At 32.8% G+C, this 25,003-nt stretch overlaps 1 protein-coding gene across 3 annotated transcripts; it reads left to right on the top strand.

The window, feature by feature from the left end:
- Nucleotides 1-62: 62 nt before the first annotated feature.
- LOC110599660 (protease Do-like 7) lies at nucleotides 63-25,003 on the top strand. 3 transcript variants are annotated; one of them, XM_021736176.2, is made up of 25 exons: nucleotides 63-77; nucleotides 863-1,271; nucleotides 3,137-3,207; nucleotides 4,166-4,300; nucleotides 5,699-5,757; nucleotides 7,453-7,489; nucleotides 8,950-9,084; nucleotides 12,962-13,051; nucleotides 13,688-13,753; nucleotides 13,950-14,006; nucleotides 14,104-14,169; nucleotides 15,151-15,258; nucleotides 16,907-16,987; nucleotides 17,126-17,175; nucleotides 18,240-18,405; nucleotides 18,720-19,232; nucleotides 19,839-20,021; nucleotides 20,100-20,205; nucleotides 21,273-21,440; nucleotides 21,522-21,607; nucleotides 21,675-21,890; nucleotides 22,804-23,019; nucleotides 23,171-23,328; nucleotides 23,898-24,009; nucleotides 24,628-25,003. In XM_021736176.2, exons 2-25 carry the CDS (start codon nucleotides 980-982, stop codon nucleotides 24,790-24,792), a joined length of 3,336 nt encoding a protein of 1,111 aa, XP_021591868.1. In that variant the 5' UTR covers nucleotides 63-77; nucleotides 863-979; the 3' UTR covers nucleotides 24,793-25,003. The 3 variants fall into 3 exon arrangements, 2 of the variants coding, with proteins under 2 accessions (XP_021591868.1, XP_021591859.1); XR_002485593.2 differs by lacking the exon at nucleotides 63-77 and adding an exon at nucleotides 23,510-23,645 and having other exon boundaries at nucleotides 799-1,271; nucleotides 24,628-24,679; XM_021736167.2 differs by lacking the exon at nucleotides 63-77 and having other exon boundaries at nucleotides 801-1,271.

The raw sequence follows: 25,003 nt of genomic DNA, 5'->3' as shown, positions 1-25,003 counted from the left end.
TTCTTCCTCAACACCTCTCCCTCCCTCAGTCCATTGGCATCCTTTTTTCTTTCCTCAAAATTTACACAATTCAACAGGTAAGGTAAGGTATAGGTTTATAAAACTCATCGCAATGAATAGAAAGTTTATACGAAGTTCTATGAATCCCAATAAAAAATTGGAATACAACCACGAAAGCTTCAAATAATTCAAAAGAGAGGTCAAAGTTATTACTCCACGAAAAACAATTTAATTATATTTTCCGGTTTCTACATCATTTTATTCAGATTTTAAATTAATATTCAACAAAGAGACCTTTTGTTATTGCATAGCTGAAGAGTAGCTTGTCTGAAAACAAACAGTAAATCAGAAGAAGACATTAAATTATACATTTATTTTAGATTGAGTTGTTTGAATTGCAATTTGTTGCCTTTAGCTTCCTGATATTTAGAATACGTGTTGTAAAATTGGATTGGGTTCCTGATGATATTCATGAAATACTCTTGCAGCTTGTCCAGTGTTTGGTTTTAGTGCTAGATAAAATTTCCTGTTGGGCAAAGCAAATTCTTAAACGAAAAAAGCATGTTTCATAAAGTAGAAATTTTTTTCCGAGCTGCTTGAGGAGAGGAGCGAAAGAGGGAAGAGAGAGTGAGGTGCTTGACGAAGAAGAATAGTGTTGGGTATTTTTAGAATTAAAAAAATTTAATACTTTAACTAACAGCTAAACTGATGCTTGTCCTTTATAATTAAAGAAAATAAATTATATAAATATTTTAATATAATTTATAAAATATAGAGATAATTTAATTAGTTACGTCAGAGTTAGTTAGGTCATACTGTAAGCATGAGTAATTTATCCCTTTGTAATTTCTATTGGTTGAAGCCGGCGACGAAGACTAATATCCAAAATAGAAATTATGAAAACAAGACTCTGAAGTCCCAAGTCAAACCAATTTTTTCTCTGAGAAGAAAAGAGATTGAAGTTTCGCATTCACTTTCAATGGAGAAATTGGAATCGGAGATGGAGTCTATGGGTCTGCAATCGAGTGACGATGACCTCGACCAAGCGGAGGATTTGTGCAGGGAGACCGACGTTCCGTTTCAAGAGAAGGTGGATACCGCCGATAGTTGGAGAGAGACTATCAACAAGGTAGTTCCCGCCGTAGTGGTGCTGCGAGTTACTGCCTGTCGTTCCTTCGACACCGAACTTCCCTCCTCTGGCTCCGCCACTGGCTTCGTCGTCGATAAGCAACGTGGCATCATCCTCACCAATCGCCATGTCGTTAAGCCTGGTGCGTTACTAGTGATTCCTGTTATTTATTATCATTTATTATGTTTGAGCTTTTTTTTAGCGAGTCTCAAAATTAACACATATTCTCTAGTTTTTCAGATTCGCTATTTAAAATATCTTATCAAAAATATATTTTGGTAAGATATTTTAACAAATAAAATACATCTGTATATATATATATATATATTCCAATAATAGAAAAGTAATTCATCTCAAAGATAAATTACTGTTGTTGAATTATGTTACAATACAAAGGTCAAACATCAAAATGTTGAACAAACAAGTTAAGATATCAACTGAACTTTTTTCGGTTTTAGAGTTCAGAGTATTAAATTTTATATTCAGCCATCCATGTATATTTCCAAAATCACTAGTAACTTTTCAAATTAAAAAAATTATTGTCATGTATGGACAGCGGGACTTCTAGTTTCATTGCAATTGATATTTTAAAAAATCGCAGGGCATATATTAATTTCGATATAACATAGGGACAAAAAGATATTTATCTTTTTAATATAACCTGCTTGTATTTTGATTATATATACTATATATTCTCTCAAATGAAATATATTTTTAAACATACAAAGGGATGTTTTAGAACAAAAACTTAAAATGACATTATTATTATAATATAAAAATTAGCTCCATGTGAGAATTTATCAAAAAATTTATGTTAGTGGGATGATATATATGCATGCTGGTGTTCATAATTTTAACTATATTTTCAAATGGAAAAGATACATTGAAATACAACTGTCATTAGTCATAACAGTTTTTCCAATATTTTTTTTTTGTATTTTGTACTATTATTAACATTTTCTTTGTTAATTTGCTTTCAAATATTGAAGGAAAAGAAATTTTAACTAAGCATTTGATCAAAGTTAATCTCATTTCAAATGTATTTTTATACAGATTTTATTTAATTAGCATTATAAAAAAAATTTAATTTTTAATATAGTAATAATTAATTAGCAATTTTTATTAATGAAACTTGAACTCGGTCCCACTCTTTTAAGGTATGTTAATGTAAACTACTAAGTGAGTACTCAAGGATTTTTTTTCATAAAAATAATGACATAAGAATTGATAGTATGAATTAAGATTATGGACATAGGAAAATATTAATAAACAATTTAAATCTTAAGTGACTTCCATGGTTATTAAAGTAACAATTATTGTATTACTAAAACTAATTAAACTTCATGAAAATTTTATATTTTACTTCAAATTTTTTGTCAAGTGAATATAATTTTTGTAATTAATCATATTATAGAAATTATAGGATATTAGTGGAAAAATAATAATAATTCAGAACATAATTTTTTCGTAAATTTTTTAAAGAAATTAAAAGTCTATGATATTTCTACTTTTATATTTGATAAATTTATTTGATATTTGTCTTTTACATTTTGGAACTCATTTGGGAATTTTCCAGCTTTTTAAGGGCATTTTCCGATTAATTTTTAAGAGGCTGGTTAGTATTTTGCTCTATTTTATGTTAGTAAAATGTTACTCCTAGCCTTAACTGAGATTTTCCAAATATTTTATTCCATACAGTATAGACAAATTGAGGCACCTTATCTGCTAGGAATTATATTAATTGATTCAAACCTGTATGAAGTTTATTTTGTTTTGTTTCTAAAAATGTTAAATAACAGTTTTTGCTCACTTCATTTGCCTTCCAATTTTTCAAGAAAATATTGGAAAAGAAAACAGCTTAAAATTTTTGTGCCCAGTATATGTAGGGAGTTTGTGATCAAATGGTCCATTCTATTATGTAATTTGTTTTTAAAATCGAAAAAGTAGGTTGATGATCTTATTGTGATTTTTTCGTTTAACATCTATACTTTTTTTCTGGTGTTATAGGCCCAATAGTTGCACAGGCCATATTTGTAAACCATGAAGAAATTCCTGTGTATCCTATATACCGAGATCCAGTGAGTTACTCTTTTTGTTTCATTTGCCTTTTACAAATCATTGAACAAAAGTTCGTTGAATATTTACTGTGTCAGGTGAAAAAGGATAAAATTTTAGCATGAAGAAAAAAAACAATCAACAGTGGATGGCAATAAACTTTATTACACATTAATAGAAAAAAGATCAGGTGTGCCTTGAATTATTTAATAACTTAACCTAGAGTTTTTGAAAGGAAAATATTGATTAGTTGTCAATATATATTTGTGGCACTATCTTTAGTTGGACATAAGGTACAATTTGAAGTACATTTCTTTCAAGGTCAAGGACAAGAACCCAACTAGAAGCACTTTAAGTATCTTATGGTGAAAAGTTAAGCATTGGCAAACATTTTTATCAATTAACTGAAAAAAGACAGTTTGTTGCTTGGAATTTTATGTTATTGTTCTCACAAGCAACTTTTGATGAAAGGTCTTTACGTCTGGTTGTTATATTACCGCTTTACGAGGTCCTTGTATATCGGTTCAAACACTTTGCCCCAAAGTGGGGGACTATGTAATAAAGCATGTCAATATTTTTTTTGGTAATGTTAAGATCACCTGCTATTTGGTCTTGGGAATCATGGCATGCAGAATTAGTTTCTTAAGTCTAAATATCATGGACAATGCAGATAGTACTAAATACATCATGATTGTAAGATTACTTGCTTGCTGATCTTAGTTGCAGATATGTGCATATACTGCTTAACTTTGCTGCATTTATTTGTATGATATGTTTGTTTCCAAACACTTTTTCACTTTTCCCTAGGTATATTTTGGTTTCTTTCATTATGATCCTGGTGCAATACAATTCCTGAACTGTGAGGAGATTCCTCTTGTCCAGAGGCTGCTTGTGTTGGACCAGGAATCAGGGTTGTTGGACTTGGTTGCTTTTATTTGTATGATATGTTTGTTCCCAAACCCTATGTGACTTTTCCCCTAGGTCCATGATTTTGGCTTCTTTCGTTATGATCCTGGTGCAATACAATTTCTGAACTATGAGGAGATTCCTCTTGCCCCTGAGGCTGCTTGTGTTGGACTGGAAATCAGAATTGTTGGCAATGATAGTAATGAGAAGGTATTTACTTCAGTCTTTATGGATCCCTCTCCCCTTCTCCCTTCATATCAATCTTCATACTTTATTACTCATTGCAAAGCTTGACATGGATGTGCGATTTCAAATGGGCAGTGGACACATGTTTTGACTTTTTGAGGACAAAAATTGCACTTGCAATTACATGGGTTTCTGTTATTGCTCAGAACATTTGTTCTGCATTACTAGAGGAAAGGACTGAAATGTGGGGCATGATAGACAATTCTCCTAATTGGAGGAAGAAGACAGTTGTTGCATTTCTATTGTAGTGGGTGTAAAGTTGGAGCCAATAATTAACTTTGCCTGTGTTTTTTCACATCTTAATGACTATATTTGTCAAACCAGTACCAGTCTTTCCATCCTTTTATAGTCTATGTATTTGTGTACAGTAATGGCTAGAACTATTGGTTTTTGCGTAACATCTTCATATCAGAAATTCCTCTTTGATTGTTCCATTTGATTGCTTACTATTTGTCAAGGCCACATCAGGGCATCCACCATTTACAAAATCAGACATCAGGATGCATGTTGATAATCTGAAGTTACTTAAAGCTGATTCTCAATTAAATCTCTAAAGATGGCACTAAATTTAATAGTTTTCCAACCCAATCCTCATTTTTGTAGTTCAACTTGCAAAGTTTGGCTAGTTAAATATGTTATGGCTACAAAGTCATGCAAAAAATATCAAGAGAATAAAAAGAAAACTACGAAGTTGGTGCAACTGTTTCCAAGATAGCAAATGACTCGTACATTGTAGAACAAAATAGAAAAATAGAACAGAGTAAGAGCATGCATTGGATGATATATCAAAGGGATGGAAGAATGGGCAAAAAAGAGCAGCTCAGGAAAGCAAAAGGAGTATGGAAACAGTGAAGAAACCTTTGGAGGAGAATATGCAGCTGTTCACTATTCTTCAGTTCAGGCCATTGGGACTTGGTAATAGCATGCACAAGAAGCACTTATATGGGCACACTGAACAGGAAATAGGCCTCCCAAAAGAATGATGTCCTGAATAACATTAAATTATCTAAATAGTAGCGCTGTTTATTATTTTAACTGAAAACATTGACATTAACTTAGCTGCAATCTAGTTTTGGTCATTGTTAACATGTAAGATAAATCTTTATCACTTGTAGAGAAGGCTAAATTATGCGAAATAAAAATGTTATAAACTTTGTTGTTTCCTGATTGCAACCTGAATTAAGATGAAATATAAGAATTTCATCTCACCCAAATTCTGTTTCTGTTTGTGTTGGTGGCTCTCTTTCCTTTGTGCAGTTTATTTCCCTGAACCATTTGAAAGTGATACAAAAATCTGGCTTACTCTTTCAGTATATGATACTTCTGTCTAGTGAATTTTCAATTGATCTCTTTAAATCACAGGTATCGATTTTGGCTGGTACTCTTGCTCGTTTGGATCGAGATGCTCCTACATATAGAAAGTACAATACTTTTATTAACTTCTTCTGAGACCTTTACTTTGAGTAAAATATGCATTTTATTATGTGATTCTAAGCAAGCGATGCTGCGATGGTTATATGGATTATTTCTAATTAAATAATTTATTTTCTCATAGTTGAATTCAGCTTTCTTACCATATTTCATGATATTAAGCCTATGTCTTCAAGTGCATCACTCTTTCATGTTTCATGATATTAAGCCAACATATGTCTCCTACATCAGATTTTGTTGTTACGATTATAGATTTATCAGTGGCATAAATCTGCATACACCTATTGGGTGTATATAGATTGCATTAAGTAGTTTTTTTGATACAATTGGCTCCGACTGAAACTAGTAATTATTGCGTTACCTGATTGGATGAAGGGTCATTATCCATGGCGCTGTAACAAAGAGATTGCAGGTTAGAAATCTAAGTGTCATGTGAAAAAAAAATATGTACAGTTGGATTGTCTGTAGAGTTCCTTTCTTGTCGTCCTGTCTTGTGGGACTATAACTGGGTAGGGCTCTTTTTGCAAACTAACTGCTCCCTAAACAGCACACTATATAGGGTGTGATTTAATTTATTTTATTTAAGATTTTTGTATTTCTTTTAAAAAAATTAACGAATTGTAAATTGAGTACATGATTGGTTCCGTTCTTTTTGCAGTCAATGTATCTATGACGCATATGTGCTTATTTCTATTTGTAATTTGTTAGGGTTTCGGGAAATGGATCTAGTTATGGGGTGAGTGGGTGGAGTTGAGGGATCAATGGCTGATGGAGAGAAAATCTTTTTCTTTTTTCGACTTTTGATGATAATAACACAAGCTTATTAAGAGAGAACTTGTAAATCTCTTGAGTTAAGTACTCAATAACTTTTGAAAAATTAATCATGTCTCCTTTATTGACTCAACTGAGCTTAAATACAAAGAGCAGAGATAACCTCTTCCTATGAACAAGGAAAGTTATTAGCATGGTAAGAACATGGAGGACCACCTCCTACAACTAAGGAAAGTGGAAGAAAACAAAAAAAAACACCAACAACACAACTAACAACACTACTAACACTAACAACACTATTAACACATAGGAGACAACACTACTAGCAAGTAGGACATCATGGGCACATGATACTAGTTTTTCTCAACTGCATTAGTGACTTGTTTGGCATGCATTCCCTTCTTCTTTCCATGAGTAAATCTCTTGTAAATCTGGAGAGGATTGCTAACATAATTCATACCCTAAGGATTGAGTTTTGAGTCATCATATTTATGATTGCTCGCCTTTGGCCTTTGTAACACTAGAAATTGAATTTCCACTGGTTTTAAATAAAATCATAGGCATTTACATTCAACAGGAATGCAGGATAATTTTCTGCTTTTCTTGTATATATTTACATATATACATATCTTAATTTTGCAATGAGGATAATGATGAAGTATCCTCAGATTAGTTACACGAGTTCACTTTCCTCTTGTTTTGGTAACCTTGGAATATAGATGTGATATTAAAGTTCTTAGCTTCTGGGCATGACTTTTATTGAAGCCTTTCCTTGTCAACAAGCTGCAAGTGTATGATTAGTCACTTCCTTTTATAGTAGTTGGTCTCACATGTAGAACACTTCTCTCCAGTTAAGTGTCAGTTATTCTTACATTTCATTGCAGTGGTTAATGGTGACTTTTCATTTGGTGCAGGGATGGTTATAATGACTTCAACACATTCTACATTCAAGTAAGTAGTAGTTCTTTGTGTTGCTAAATGAAGAATGTAGAGGACCTTCTGACACATGGGTGCGTTAATAAGATTGTGACTGGGTTAATTTCCACAATTCGTGCTTGCCTATCTATGTAGCACTCTGGGTGGGAAAAGATAGGTTTTTCCAGCAAGACTTCCATGGAAAAAAACAATCTGGAGGTGGTTGTGGAGAAGAATTTGGCTTATGGTTGGCTTGGAGTTGGAGGACGGAATTTTCATAAAGAGTCTACATTACATACTGTTCGGAATTTGGGGGGAAATATTCTCAAGGGATATTAACTAAAGGAGGACAATGAGTGTAGCTTTTTGTGCAAGCTATATGTTATACTCAGAAACATTCAAAAGATACATATCCAATTCTTCTCATATCTAGCAAGTATAGTTTAATGGTAGTTGCTATTTCATAGTAATAGAAAAATAACTTTATGTTGAAAAGTCCCAACATTCAGTCTAACCCAAGAGATCAATATCATTGCGACAGTAGTACAGGCTAACACATTTTACGTTATTAGTTCTGCTATATCGCTTGAGTACCATGTATGCTACAGCTAACAAACATGGAAAGTGTCCTTTTCCACCGAAAGTATCGTAGTTTATTCCAAATAGATCAGAAAAGGGGCAATATAAAAAGAGAGCAGCATAAGCTTGCTACTATTCTAACAACACATGCATTTAAGGAGTTAACATTGTAGCAAGTCTTCCCATCCACAAAAGAAAATATATAGTTTATTTAATTTTGTAGCAATTACCCAAGGGAAACATTCACCTTTAAAATATAATTTTTCTATAGAAGTATAGATGTTAAATAGAATTATTGTATGGCCTTGTATGATTTTTGGATTCTAGTATTCTGCAGATGATACCTTAAGTTTCCAGTAGAATGGTTTACATAGTATAGAAATTTGTTGAGGTATTATGATTTGTTACTGCCATCACAAGTTGGCCATAATTTTTTTTTTCCTAGTATATCACGTCCTTATGTTTCAATGTTTATGCATATGAAATTTCCTTGTGTTTCAATGTTTATGCATATGAAAATAGCTTAAACTTTTGGATTAGACTTTAGTGTTTTACTTTTCAAATGTCTTTTCTAGTTTTGACAAGAATGTAAAAATGGAATTTCATATTTCAAGAATGGAAGAAAGTGTTTTAGTTTTGAATAAGTTTTTTTGACAAATGTTTTCTTTAAAGGCTGCCTAATAATTTTGGCTTGAAATTCATGCTTTTGTAAATTCTGGACATTTTGGATGATCAATATGCATGTTGTAATGTATTAACTTTGTCACTGGACTGGACATACTAATAACGAAGGAGGCCTGTTATCTTGCTTTTAATAAACTTGTACCTGCACGGTTTGTTTCATTTAGTACTAAGTGTGGTTGCTAGAATTTGATTAATAGTAGAGCGCTCTTTTTCTGTTTTCATATTATTTTCAGGCAGCTTCTGGAACTAGAGGTGGTTCTAGTGGTTCACCAGTGATTGATCGGCAAGGCAAGGCAGTGGCTCTGAATGGTGGGGGCAAGAACAACAGGTCATCAAGTTCATCTGCGTTCTTTTTACCATTAGAGCGGGTAAGAATTTTATTTTATTTTTTCTACATGTTGGTTTCATCATTAAAGGCTTATAACACTTGTAGTTGGTGAAATAATCTCAGAAGGACAATTTGAGTTGCTCAATGAGTGAACCGCTCAAAGATTAGAAATAAAATTAAGATGTCTTGATTATTCTAACTTAAGATAAGCATGAATTGAAGATGTTTACTTTTGTTGTTAGTTTTTGTTGGAATTAACTAGATGAAGTAAAAATTTTCAGTTGAAAATGTGCTGTATCCTCTAGTGTGCAGTTTTGCCTAGCAATATAATTATACGCAAACAAATCGGACGGATGCGAGCTTGGCAACTGGAGAGAATGTATCGAATAGTCAACTCCATAAGTTTTGTGCATAACCTTTGGCACTAAACGGGCCTTGAGGCGAGCAATAGATCCATCAGGGTTTACTTTTACTGCAAAACACCCATTTGCACCCAATAGCCCGCTTTCCTGGGGCAGGACATTCAACTCCCAAGTACCCATTAGTGTTCAAGGGCCATCATTTCCTCTTCCATCTGCAGCCGCAATCAGGATGGACAAAGCCTCAATAACGTTTTGGGAATTGAAATAGAATCTAAAGGCAGTGACAAAACAACGGAGAAGAGGAGGATAATTGATCATAAGAGACACAAGATGAAATAGGATAAGTGCAAGTACGTTTACCTTTGCGAAGAGCAATGGGCAAATCCAAATCAGACGGTGAAGGATCAGTGGGAGCAGGATCTGTCGACGAAGAAGCAGGTAGCGGAACGGAGTCAGAGTCCTCTAGCGTCTGGAAATAAGGTTTAGGAGTTTATCTCAAATGTTCATGAGCATCTGAATGTTTGTAAAGATGTAACACTTTTAATTATTTTTCTTCTCTTCTATTTCTTTCCTTCCCTTCCTTCTTTTTCTTATTATAAAAACTTAACAACAATCATTACATCATATATATATATGAAAAATTTGACATGAACTCTGGTTTTGGGCAAATTCAAATAAAACTAGAAGACAGATAAAAGACCGCTTTTACTTTACCATTTGGACAATTTCAATTGAATGTTATGCCTTTTGGATGAAAAATGCTCCTTTTGAACTTTAGAAGACTATGAATGACATTTTTTTTCCAACCCTGTTCACAGTGCTGCATTATTTGCTTTGATGATGTTCTTAAAGAACATGGACCAACATTTAAACCTTTGCATACCTCCATTTCAGTAATCCACAAAAATACTTTAGCTATATCTAAATCTAAGATAGCCCTTCTTTTTAAACTAGGAATATATTTTTAGGACATCATATCATACAAGGCACAATCACCCCAAGTGAGGTCCATCCAGTTTGCTGATAAATTACTTGATTATGTGTGTGTGTATATATATATATGTATACAATATTATTTTATTTACGTGTGTTGCATGCTATCTATACCCGTTGCTTATAATAAACAATAAAATTAATAGAAGAAATCCTACTCAAACAACAGTTAAGAACAAAAAACATATTAATTAATACTAAACATCCAAATATTATTAGTAAAATAAAAAAAATAAAAGTATAAATTTCCCTAACTATTCTTATGGATTTAATGTCATCAATTTATCAGATCAATATAATTATATAAATTATAATAGTATAATCATACAAAATATTCACTTAAGTTTTAAATACCTATAAAAATTTGATTACATCACATGAAAGTCTACAATGTAGAAGAGAGTGTCAAATATTCATATAATATTGAGAAAGTTGCAATTGATAAATCACTATATAAATTTTAAATTTTTTAGAAGAAAATTTTTGAAATATAGCAATGGAACCAATCAATTTAAAAGAGAACAATCCAGTAAAATTTCGTTTTAAACATTTTATAAATTCAAAGCAACATGAAATCTATAAAATTAATAGAAAATCAATCTAATTAAATGAAAAATCACAAATTAAAAATAACATGTTTTATTAAATTAATAAAATAAATAGGTTTAGAAAATAAAATATTAACAAAAAAAAAAGTACTTTTGAGTTTCACTAATTTTTTAAAATATCAAAGTTATAAATAAAAGTGATTTTTTTAATATTAGTTATTTTTTTAAAAATAAATTGACAATTTTGTTTTAAAAACATGAAAATACTTTTCTTAAAAAAATAAATTTTATCTTTTAGTCATTTTCTTAGAAAATTTTACTTTAAAAGTAATAATAAATTATCAAATGGTGTTTAAATATAAGTAGGATTAATAACTTTAAATTTATCTAAACTCTAAAACTAATTTAAATAATAAAATATATAATTGTAAAATGTTAAAAATAAAGCGCATTTTTGGTAATCACATTATTCTTTCCCTTTCCACTTATATATATGTATATATATGTATTGATATGGACAAGTACCGAGTCATATCATATATATATGTATTATTTTCACTTGATTTTTCGAAGTTGCATCAACTCTTATGGTTCAATCTATTCTTTATTTAAAAAATGAGGATTTTGATTCTTAACTTGACAACAATGGTTGTAATAAGCAATAAATCAATAAAAAATGTTGCTGTTATAAAAAAATGAGAAAGTTGTTGCCATAGTGCCATCTTGAGAAGCAAAGAAGCGAAGAAGAGGAGACAATAGGAGGAGGAGAGAATAAAAGAAGAGAAAAAAAAGGATATGCTGCTGTGCCAAGTCCAATAGGGAGAGAAGAGAGGAAGCAAAAGAGAGAGGAAGAAGGAGAAGAGGAAAGAAAGAGGGAGAAGAGGAGAGAAAAATTGAAAAAGAGAAAGAACTTGTCGTTGGTTTAGATCTAGTAGGGGGAGAAACGAGGAAGAGAGAAAGAAAGAAGGAGAAAAATAGAAAAAATGGAAGAAGGATAAAAACAGAAAAAATGGGGAGGGGAGAGACATACCTAGTTTCTTGTGTTAGGAGAGCAAGAAAGAGGAAGAATATTGTGTTTTAGCTGTTGTGGGAGCGTTGTCTACTATTTGAAAGAGATACAAAGAAGCTAGAGTTTCTCCTTTATTGTTTAAAAAAGCATTTAAGAAAATTACCAAGTGCTTTAGTGAGGCATTGCTTACTCTTTCCCGGTTCAATGATCTGAGGAGGCCGTTCTGTGCAGGAAGCCTTATCTTATTTGAGCCGAGGGATGATGCCTCACCTAGCACCTTTTTGCACCTTTAACAACTTTGGTGATTATTAATAAGTGTGATGATCAATATGGACATAAATGAAAAATTTTAATATAATGTAATAAATCTCGCAGTTTATTTTTTTTAATGGGTTAAATAATTATACATTAAAGATAGAAGCAAGCACTAATCATATTTTAAAGTTATTTTTGGTTTAAATGGGTTTATTTTATTTCCAAAGAAAGGATAACTTTTGTTATTAAAAGTTTTAATAGGAAATTTAGTGTAATTATTAAAAGAATTACATTGTCCTAAAAAAAAAAATCCAAAAAGACTGCTCGAAGAATACTTTAAAAGATAGTAAAATAATACTCACTATATGTCTCAATTGTCAACAACTCTTACTTTTGAATTTTAACGAAAGAAGTTGGTATAACGACTAAAAGGTTGATCAACTAACTATTGTCCCTTCAATATTTGAACTAAGCACTTTAAAATGTGGTATTTGAAAATTACATGTGTTGTAGTCATGCAATTTTGTAATACCGAGGAAACCAGACTCTATAATTGCTGCTTTGAAGAATATCTCGTGCTCATAGAGTTCGGTGATCCTAATGGTTTATTGTTTAATTAATAATGATTTTAATTCTACAGTCTGTTATATATTTGTTGAAGGTTGGTTGTTTTAACATATGAAACCTTTACTTTAGTTGGGCTTTCGACGTGCATGAAATTTTTTTTTATTGTGAGGTTTTGAACCGCAGGTTGTTAGGACATTGAAACTTATCCAGAAGGGTAAGGATTCTAATATGAGTAGATGGGGCACAGTGTTTATATCTCGTGGTACACTTCAGGTTCGTTGTTATTGCCTAGTTATTATTCTTTAGACTTTTTGTGCATTATATGTTGTAATTGCTAAAAAATTTTGGTCAAAGGAGGGGATATTTATATTGTCAATAAACTTTTAGGTTGGGTGTTCTTCAACATGATATCCATGTCCCTTTGGTTTAAGGTTAATAATTCAACTATTATCAACCGTAATGTTGCTAATTGAATTCAGCGGTATGTGCTTGTCTACACTTCAAGCCTAGTGGGCTTTTTTGTAAATTCATCTTAGAGGTATAACCGTGTAAGACCTACTTTTAGACCTTCAAATACAGACTAACTTTTAAGATGATAAAATGAGTTGTTCTCTAGTATTTCCCAAAGCATCTGAAAGAGATTAGGGGAAAATGTGACACAATTGAACATTCTTATATAAAATTATCCTCCAGACTAGCAAGGTAAGGTTTCATGTGCATCATAAAAATGGTTATCAACAATGAGCTTTTTAAGTAATTTTTTTTTGTAGCTTTTGGTTATAATTAACAAATATTGAATTATGGGTTTCAATAATATGGATAATGCTAATTGTATTTTTACTTGTGCATTTGTTTGTAATGTTTGAGAATTTCTTTTTGCACGACATGACATTGTAGCTTTTAATATAGGTGACTTTTCGCTATAAAGGATTTGATGAGGTTCGTCGACTTGGTCTCAAACGTGAAACAGAGCAGGTATCTAGTTCATTGTCTTGGATGATTGTTAAGGATAATCTTAATGTTTTGTTCTATCATTTGAGTAGCATCAATGTTAAGGCATACTTCTCTACTAAGTAAATTGTAATGCTTATTCTTCATTTTGTAATGAATCTTGATGGATGATTGTTAGGAATTATGGTTAATGGCTTATTTTGCTATTGGCTTATTATAGATGGTACGGCAAGCTTCTCCAACCGGTGAAACTGGAATGCTTGTTGTTCACTCTGTGGTAAGAAAACTGTTGTGTTTTCCATAGTGTAAATTATAAGTTAAAAAATTGTTAGATTTAGTAATTCTTTTTCCTCCTATGATCTTGGATTGTTCAGGTGCCAGGTGGTCCATCTCATACAAAGTTGGAGCCAGGGGATGTGCTAGTTCTTGTGAATGGAGAAGTAAGTTTTGGCTTTAAGTACATAGTTTATGTAGACTCTTGATTAATTGCAGCAAACAATTTTCTAAATGACTTCAAATGTGAGCAATATTTTTTGTATTAGTTCTGTAAGAATTGCATTATAAATGACAAAACTCTTGTATGTAAGATTCATAATATTCTCTCTCCTTGTATCTTCTTTTTCCATTTTCCTTTTTGTTTTCTAGTTTTTCTTTTTTTTTTTTTGGTTGAGTTCGAAGTCAATAGCTTTGTAATGTCATCGGGAGTCATGGTCAGTATCATGCTCAATTATAGTTTATTGTGATTTGTTCCTTTATAATGCAATTAATATGGCTGATCGAGTGAGTAATATCTTCATTATTGTTGTGAAAAACCTTGAGGTTTGCCTTTTATTTGTTCATTCATTTGGTGTTTATGATATAAGTTGACATTGTTATGAGACTATGTGTTTGTTATTTTAGATTAATAAAAAGCTCTTTAACATTTTAGCACATACTACATGTGAGCACTTGCGGATGAATGCACCCTTAACCACTTCCACAGAATGCTACTGATAGGAAATTTTTTTTCAACGCATTCACCCTTTAACAAATTTTTATTATTCTACAGTAGATGTAATTCTTAAGTGATACTGCGTGACAACAAATGGTAAAGGATTTCTTGCTCAAGGTGAAAGTTTAGCAGTATTTTTCTCAATTATGTGTGATGTAGTGTTATGAGAATTAGCTTTGAGAATTACAAAGATGAACAATGTGCAACAGTGTACTAAACAGAGGCAAGATTGAATCGGTCCATCATTGTCAAAATTGTCAATCTAGGTTGGTTTCTAAATGATCAGTGGGTGTCTGAAGCATGTCACTTGATTTTGTCAGTTTCCACATATCCAAATAATGGATTAGTTGACTGTATTGCATGATATTTGTTCCAAATGAATTCTTTGGTTATTTGTCCTCTTAATGGAGTTGTAATGTGGATAATGCAGGTAACCACTCAATTTTTGAAATTGGAGACATTGCTTGATGACAATGTTGACCATGAGGTTGAATTACAGATTGAAAGAGGTGGCACTTCTTTGACAATAAACATAGTGGTAAGATTTTACTTTTGGATTTATTTATTTATTTATTTTTATTAAGAACTCAAATTGGTTTGATCATTGTAATTTCATCATATGGAAATGGTTTGAGTAGCTATTTGTAATAGAAATCTCTCTTTATATGCACCAGACTTGAGTTGGACAATTGGTGTCAAATGTAACAGTTTACTTTGTGCCTGAATTTCTTTAAATGACTTCCTCAACATGTATTGATATATATTGTAAACAGAAAATTTAAGTAGCAGCTATAAAGTTATTTTGTGTTGGTTCAAGGGCTATTGGGACAGCATATATAAGAGGTGTTTGTTTAAGGCCTATACCGACATGTACAAGTAAGAGTGTTGGTGGAAGCAATGTAATTATTTCTACTAACAAATTGGATTCTTTTGTTTTTGGTATATCAGAAAATAATAGGAATTGGATTTTAATGGATAGAATTGCAGGATATACTTTGTGTTGGATTTAATACTAATGATCAAATGAAAAATACCTCAAAAGTTCATGGTCATACTTTTTGTTTTTCCCTTTTCACTTTTGTTGTTGTTGTTATTATTTGGTATTCTTTCCGCTTTCCATTTGAGGCAAGACTGTTGTGAAATGAGAATTAGCCATTGCTTTTATTTATAAATCCCAAGTTCCTTATAAAACATTTACTGAAATTTATTGGGACAAATTGTTCATCTGATGCATGGATGTTATGGTATACTGTTGGTAACGTATTCAACATAAACCATAGAGAAACATTCTTTAGATATTTCTCAAAAAATTTAAAATTTAAAATTTTTTAAAAATTATATTTGGAATGTCAGTACCTTCCTCTAAAAGTTTTTCATAGTGTCCTCAAAACATATTTACTAAAACATTTTATGCCTAATGAAGAAGAACAAAGAATTAATAACCAACTTGTGAAATTAAAATAATGAAATATTTTACAGAACGTTCTCTCTTTCTCTTTCTCAACTACTTTAATCTTGTCTTTTATAGATCTGCTCACTAGGAATATGATAAATGTTCAAATTGAAATATTTTAAACCTTGTCATTTCTAAAAACATATTGTCGACAAAAATATTTTTAATATTCATATTGAGTAGTTGTAAAGTTAGAATAATAAAGAAGAAAGAAGAAAATAACAATTGATGATTTATGTGTATTTAGTACGTATTTATTTAATTGTATTGCTACAGCTGTATTTAATTGTATTTTATTCCTCATAATACATAAGCTTCCTTATTTATAATGGAAGACCCAAAATATATATAATATGGTACCATAGTAAAGGGATTCTCCAACTAAATGGAAATGTATAAAATCCCCCTAAATAGGAATTTGTAAAGTACTTGTTGACTTTGCATAACATTCCCAGATTCCCTCTTAAGTTGAAACATGAGATTCTCATCAACCAACAAGTAGGATAGTTATATAAATGTCCTGTAAAGTATTGTCATATCCTAACCGTAACCATATATAGTATTTTAAATTTTGATATATTATCATGTTTTGCTTTGTATCCCATATCAATATCAATACTTTGTAGGTTCAAGTGTAATCATAGCTACTTAAATTAATTCTTTTCCAAGAATCACTTTGATTGGTTTGTATTGCCTTACATCAATATATGCAAACCTTATCTATTTCCTTCAGGTTCAAGATTTACACTCAATAACTCCTAACCACTTCTTAGAAGTAAGTGGAGCAGTAATACACCCTTTGTCTTATCAACAGGTGGGTAAATTTTGTTTCTTTAATTTCAAATAGCTTTCCTCATTAGAGCAACTAAAGTACTGCCTTTTTTTTCCGAGAAAAAAAAATTACTTTTATATCATTTTAGGCATCTTAACAAGTGGACTTTTGTTTAAACAGGCCAGAAACTTCCGCTTCCATTGTGGTCTTGTATATGTTTCAGATCCTGGGTCAGTTGAGATCACTTGACATTTTAATTTTATTTTATATTTTTTAGTACAATATCTTGTATTTATTGCCCATAAATATTTTCTGGCTTAAAATTTATGATCTATGACCAAAACCTTTAAGTTTTAAGATATCCAGAGAGAATTGATTACTTATGGAGGATTCTCAAATCTCAATACCTTGGAAATGTTCAAAAACAGAAAATCTTTGGACCTGAAGTTTTTTTGCTGTCAAAGTTTTAAACTATACAAGCTTTCTGTCACTAGAAGAATTCCCAATGTCTATCATTTAAATGAAGATATGAGTCAATATTTCCTTTTGTTTTACTGTAGTTTGGGAATGGAGTTTTCAATTTAAAACAATGTTGATGATTTTGATTCTTTTGCTATTACACAAGTAATTTTTCTTTTTACATGTGAAAACAGTGTACTTATCTTTGCCAAAATAAATAAATAAATAAAAGAAACAAGTACCCATAAGATACAGTAAAACATGAGGAATTTCTGTCTTCAGTGTTCACTGGTGTGCTTTTCTAACTGATTGGACTTCTAAGATTTAATCACACTATTTAAAATCCCAGGGGAGCAATCCCTTTTGCTTTTTTTTTTTTGGTGAATAAAATGGAAAGAAATGAATTTGTGAGCTTTCAAAATATTCGTTGGTTTGGCCAAAGAAAAATGGTTACGCACTTTAGTTTTGGATACAAGGATCCTTTAGCTGCAATTATTTTACTTTTCTAAAGGTTGTTGACCTTCTCAGAAAAAAATATTTGAACTGTGCATTCCTATCATACATTGGACTGACACTGATAGCCTTAGGTGTCTTTTAATATTACTTTTTGCGTTTATTTATAATTACAAGGGAAAGCACTACAACAAACAGGTCTCCAAATAAATTTTACAGACAGAGAAAGGGAAAAAAACACACGCAAGAAAAGCAACTTAGATGTGGTATAAACTTGTCTTGCTTGATGAATGGAATAGCTAATTGATTTGGATGGGCTAGTGAGGTTGTTAGACCTGTCTGGACCTGTTTACTAAATGTTACTATTATCAACCTATTGCAGATACATGCTATTTAGAGCGGGAGTTCCTCGGCATGCCATCATTACGAAGTTTGCTGATGTGGAGATTTTGCAACTTGAAGAACTAATCTCAGTTTTTTCTAAGTTGTCTAGGGGTGCTCGAGTGCCATTAGAGTATATCTCCTACAAGGACCGTCATCGAACAAAGGTGTACTATACTTCTATAACATTAACATGTCACCTGGGGGATGTGTTTTTGTAGCACAGAGTTCTGGTATGCTGTTTTAGGTTTAAGATGTCACAACACTGTATATTGACCTAGCAGTAGTAATTGGCTGGTTCAAAAGATATGGGTTTTCCTGAAGATAATAATAGAAACATGGATAATAATCTAACATTGTGTGTTCCAAATATATATGTGCATATGTAGACCCTTCTATTTTCTGTACTAATTGATTTAGTTCCGGAGATAAGTACTTCCCTCTTCTGTTTTTTTATCCTTTTTCTTATGTAATTCTGCAGTCTGTCCTTGTCACAATGGACCGCCATGAATGGTATGATATTCCAAAGATATATACTCGCGATGATAGTTCCGGTTTATGGATAGCAAGACCGGCTATTCCTCTCAATTCCCTGCTACTTGCATCTTGTGTTAGTGATCTTGGACAAGGGTTAAAAAATGAGATGTCTGAATTAAGCTGTGAATATACTGTTGTGGAAAACATGCCTCAAGTTAACGATATGGAGTTAACTAACAGTATTACTAGCATGGATGCCAATTATGATCATGATTCTAAGGGAGCCTATTTTGGAGATGAAAATGATGTTTCCACAAAGACACAAGTACTGGGGGATTTGTCTAGAAGTGGAATTGGTTTGGTCGACAGTTCCTCGTGCGAAATTGGAGAAATTAAGTTGGAGGATCCAATGATCATGGAAAGTGCAAACTCAAGCCCCCATGAATCTACCACAAAAGCTGCAACTAATGGTCTATTTCCAGAATGTGTGATAGAGCCTTCTCTTGTAATGCTTGAGGTAATATGTGAAAGTTTTAAGCTTTTGTTAATTGCCTTCAGAACTATATTCTCAGAGTATCTATTTATGTTGCAGCTTTATTAACATTTTTTTCTCAATTAAAACAAAACTTTGCTAGTAAGTGACATTGCTTACAGTTTCTGTGCCAGTCTTAAATCTTATTTACAAGATCAGACATATAGTATTAAGAACAACTACATTAATACTCTGCATCTAGAGTTTATTTGTTTTAACTATTTTCTCTCTTTTTTTTAAGAAAAAAGAAAAAAAAAATGCAGGTTAACTTTACTCCAAGATAAGGTTCCTAGTGCGGTATTATATGATGGCATCTCTATGGTTGCATAGTGGAATTCTGCTACAGAACCAGTCCTCCTCTTAAAACCTGTTAGCCTGTTTTATTTGGAAAATGGAGAGAAAAATGAGAGAAATGTAGCCAAAAGTTTGCTATCAGATGCTTATTTTTAACTTTCCTGTAATCGTACTTCCGATTAAACATTAGAGTATATAGGATACTCCAAAGAGTATCTTTGTTCCTTCAGTGTATACTCTAAGTTGGTTCTTATTAAATCTATTTCATTAGTGAAAAAATGGTTCTTCTGTTTGCAGGTTAATGTACCTCCATCTTGTTTGCTTGATGGTGTCCATACACAACATTTCTTTGGAACTGGTGTAATTGTTCACCATTCTCAAGAAATGGGATTGGTTGCGGTTGACAAGAACACAGTTGCAATATCCGCATCAGATGTGATGCTATCCTTTGCTGCATATCCTATTGAAATTCCAGGAGAGGTAAACTTTTGCCGAGTAGGCATATTGGAATTTGGAAGCCATTTTATGCCACTTAAATTACTGCCTATTTCATGGCAGGTGGTTTTTCTTCATCCTGTCTACAATTATGCTCTTGTGGCATATAACCCCTCCGCTTTGGGAGCTTTAGGTGCTTCTATGGTCCATGCTGCTGAACTCCTTCCCAGTAAGTTTGACTTTATATATCTGGTCTTATTTTACTATTGTTATTTCCTATACGAAAATATTATAAGAAGCAAGAAGTATACAACATGGAGGCTTTGATTATTCAGGGCCTATTATTTAGTGAAAGTAGCATGTCATTTACTTATTTCCGCTGTGGAGTGATTGAGGAGGACTTAGTGTTTAAATTAGCCTGCTAGAGCTGCACTTCTAGTTCTTTGAGCATGGTTTGTTCAAGTGAAGTAAAGTTCATCCCAAGTGTAAAGAATTTAGCTCGAGTGTAGATCACTGAGCCCACTAGTCAGGGTCAAGCCGAACTTGACCCATTTCAGTTTTCAAAATTAGTCTGGTTCAGTCTCGACCAGAGCAGCATGTTGTAATTTGTATAATCGTTATTATATGGCTACCTTAAAGCTCTGGAAATCAACCAGCCAACAAGGAAATAGGCTTGCTTTTTTAACTGTAGTAACTGTGCGCTGATGTGAAGGCAATGCAAAGCAACAGTAAGGCCACCTTTATCTTTTCCAGTAAGGCATTTCTGGAATCAGTGCAGTCGCTACTCGCTTGTTCTATGTTTCATATATTAAGGAAAATGATCTGGGGAGGCATGGTGACTGGTGGATATGCTGGACTTTTATGAAGGAAGAATCTTCCCTCAGTTGTTATCTTACAGATGATCTTCTAGAAAAACAGATTCACTATCCCAACAGTTGACCACTACCATGTAACCATCATAACAAATATATCAAGAAAATAAATGAGCTCTGGTGAGGTTGTAGAGTAGGCCCAGGAATTTAAGTTTGAGCCATGAGTTTCTGAAGGTTGCTTCATAAAAAGGGTGACCCAGTGCTCGAAGCATCTAACACTTGTGAGGTCTAGGGGGAGAGTTGATGTAAGTAGCCTGGCTGGTGCTTTGCAGATGCACTATTTCCATCATTTGCAGCCTTATCTGTTTATTCATGTGCCCATGTGGTTTTAGCTCTTTTTCTTATAATAGTTTCGCTTTCACCAAACTGATTGCTTTGCTACATTCAATTTGTTTATTTAAAAATTCTAGTTGTACTATTGCAGAACCTGAACTATCTCGTGGAGATACAGTATATCTCGTGGGGTTAAGGAGTCTAAAAGCAATATCTAGGAAGTCAACTGTGACAAACCCATGTCTCTCATTACATGTCAGCTCAAGTGATCCTCCATGTTATAGGGCAACAAATATGGAAGTGATTGAGCTTGATTCTGGTAAGAGAGTAGATCTCAATGGCCCAAGCTTTGTTGGTTTATATGCAATTCATGCTGATCTCACGTTATGCTATATTCCAGATTTTGGAAATGCATTTACCGGAGTTCTAAGTAATGAGCATGGGAAGGTTCAAGCTATATGGGCAAGCTTTTCAAGTTCAGCTAAGGTTCTCACTGTTTATTCAGTTCTCATAGTTTTCTTTTATATGCTACAACTTCAATCTTTATTTTCAGCCAAAATCTGGTGGCAGTCTTCCATTTGTTAGAGGTATTCCAATCTATATGGTCAGCCAAGTACTTGACAAGATCATATCTGGTGGGGACGGACCTTCTCTTCTAATAAATGGTGTCAAAAGGCCAAGGCCACTTGTTAGGACCTTAGAGGTTGAACTTATTCCTAGATTGCTTTCAAAGGCTCGGAGTTTCGGTCTGAATGATGATTGGATCCAAGTATGCTTCATTTTTCTTCTACAATATTTTTATTTGTTTTCTCTTTGCTGGTGTGGTGTCCATGCATTCTCTTCATAGCCTTTGGTCTTCTTTTGCATGTACAAATTAATTTTGCCTGTCATTTTTGTTTCTCTTGCTTGAAAATAAACATTTTTTATTTGAGGGTAAATAACAATCACTTTGTTTGGGCTCTTAAAGCATTGAGTTTAAGATGTACATGATCAGCAAAGAAAAAATGACTGTAGGAGTATAAATTGGTTGGTGTTCACAACGTAATATGACATGGAAACTGTTGCTTTTTCTTGGTTTCAAGTTCTTTCTAGCTGAATGCGTATTGTCACATTCAGCCATTTATTATTCCTGTTGCCTCAATAGAATTTGAAGCACTCAAAAATCACTTCAATATATCCTAATAATTAGGAGCAATATGTGCATATGAATTCAGAAAGCTCTTGTTGTTACTGAGATGCAACCCAACATGTGATGCGTACTGGTTGGGCTCTTTTCAAATTTCAGCATTGTAATGCTAGGTAGCTGTTCATAATGGTCAATCCATGGCTGAGAGTTGTTTGTTTTTGACAGTAATGGTTCCCTTCCAAAGTACACTAAAGTACTTACGATTATAAATGCAATATTATCATGCAAGCGTGGGACTGGCAATCTCAACTTGACAATGATTGGTGATAGAACATGGGTGCAAGAATAGAAGGATTCAAGGCAATCAAAATTCTTCATAAAACAGCCTAAGACCTATAGTCGAAGGATGATCCATGCATCAATATCCCAAACATTTATATTACATCAACAGTTCAACACTTCCATCTACAAACATTTAGAATGAGGCTTGCATAACAAAGTTGTAGGGAAAGACTTCATCATCATTGTAGTTACTATTGGTTGTTATTTTCTGTAGGCTCTTGTCAAGAAAGATCCAATAAAGCAACAAGTTTTACGTGTTAAAGGTTGTTTAGCTGGATCTAAGGCTGAGAACCTATTAAAGCAAGGTGACATGGTGCTGGCCATCAATAAAGAGCCAGTTACTTGCTTCCAGGACATAGAGAATGCTTGCAAGGCATTAGAGAAGTGTGGTGACAATGATGGGAAGCTTAGCTTGACCATATTTCGACAGGTAAGCAAACACCAATGGCACATGCACGATCTTTTTTAATCATTGATACTAATTTTGGTGTATTGGAAAATGTAGTTGATATGATATATGCTTTCTGATATTTTGTTAATGGGTAAGTTAATTTGACACTCTGATCTGCATGGTTTGTTAGGGACATGAAGTTGACCTTCTTGTAGGAACAGATATTAGAGATGGGAATGGCACAACAAGAATGCTAAATTGGTGTGGGTGTATTTTGCAATATCCTCATCCAGCAGTGCGTGCTCTTGGGTTTCTTCCTGAGGAAGGGCATGGTGTCTATGTTACAAAGTAAGAATCTGTGTTTTTATCACAAAATTTCAGGCTGTTGGTTTTGAGATAACAACTAGTGTCATGCTAGGATTTGCTCTGTTTTTGAACACATTTATTAGGCCAGCATACACAATTTTTCTAAATAGATTTACATGCCTACTCAGTAACATGGACCTAAAGGTTGACAAACTGTTTGTAGCTAAAGGCAGAACAGATAATTGAGGATGCTAAGTTTTTGAAGCTAGTCACACGTAGTTGACATAGAGTGGGTTGTGCTGGATAAATGGCCATTCAGGCTTGTGCAATCCTAGGTGATACCTTCAGTTTCAGGGAAGGTCATTTTACTACATATCAACATTCTCCATGCTTCAATCATAGTTCATTAATTTGGTACAAGTATCTTTTTTGATTGAAAAATATTAATCTTAACATAAATCACCAATGACAAGTATTATTTCATATGAATCGACTCTTTACAGATAACAATTTATAGCTGTGGGCCTGTGGCGCTGTCTCAAATGATAATCAATCATTTCGAGAATGCTCTATTTATTGTATAAATTTCACATTTCATCAATTTTTATTAGGTCGTATCGTGGGAGCCCCGCAGATAGATATGGTCTATGTTCTCTTCGTTGGATAGTTGAAATCAATGGAAGACCAACTCCTGATTTGGATACATTTGTTAGCGTGACAAAGGTATAATTTTTCATATTATAGATACTATATATTTCTATATCTGCAAACGTAAATGCATCTCTGTCTGTCTTTATATTTTGTACTTATATGAGCATACTAACTCACCGCATTCGTGGAAATTTCAATTGTGATTCCGGATATTTTATTTTAGTGGCTACTTTGTATTTCCTATTATTGTCTGGAATGCAGCGTGGAAGGTTGCCTTAATTTGAAAAAGATGAACAAAAGAATCATTAATGGGGGAGGAAGAAACGAAAGAAATATGAAAAAGAATAAAAAAAAAAACTTATCAAGATTGCCTCCATTTTGAATAAAGAGCTCTTGATTTGATCTTTTAAATTAATCAGAAACACACTTTTGGCTGGTTGATTCATAAACGGAGAAAACGAATGAAAAATTATCCAACAATGTTGAGAGACAAAACGGCAATCAATAATTGGGGTTTTCCTTTTTATACTTTTGTCTTTTTCAAATATTGTTTTGGAATTATCTGAAAAAGAATAATGATAATTAATTGTGATATTCTTTTATTACTTAATAATCTCAAATACTTGGTGCATCTTGCATGCATCAAGTGCTAATTAGCTATGGTTGTGTGCACCACTCTGTATCTAACAGGAATTAGGAAGCGAGGAATTTGTTCGTATAAGAACGATTAAGTTGAATGGGAGGCCGCAGGTACTAACACTGAAGCAAGACTTGCACTACTGGCCTACATGGGAATTGAGGTTTGATCCAGACACTGCAATTTGGCGTAGAAAGATCATCAAGGCACTGCAGTAATGTATAGTGAAGAGCGTTTGATCTTATCATGTAAAAAATTTTTCGTGGAAACAACTCTATATGTTGCATTAAAAAATAGAGAGGATTGTCCATTTTGAAACCTTTGAAAAGCCAAGCACCATTTTAGCTATTGTAACAAGTTTATACTCCAAAACATAAAACGATGCTATAATTCAAAAAAACACCTTGAGATTTGCATTCGTCTATTGAA

This window comes from Manihot esculenta, chromosome 1 (genome assembly GCF_001659605.2).
Source record: "Manihot esculenta cultivar AM560-2 chromosome 1, M.esculenta_v8, whole genome shotgun sequence".
In the NCBI taxonomy this organism is placed as follows: domain Eukaryota; kingdom Viridiplantae; phylum Streptophyta; class Magnoliopsida; order Malpighiales; family Euphorbiaceae; genus Manihot; species Manihot esculenta.
This window is presented reverse-complemented; position numbering and strand designations above follow the sequence as displayed.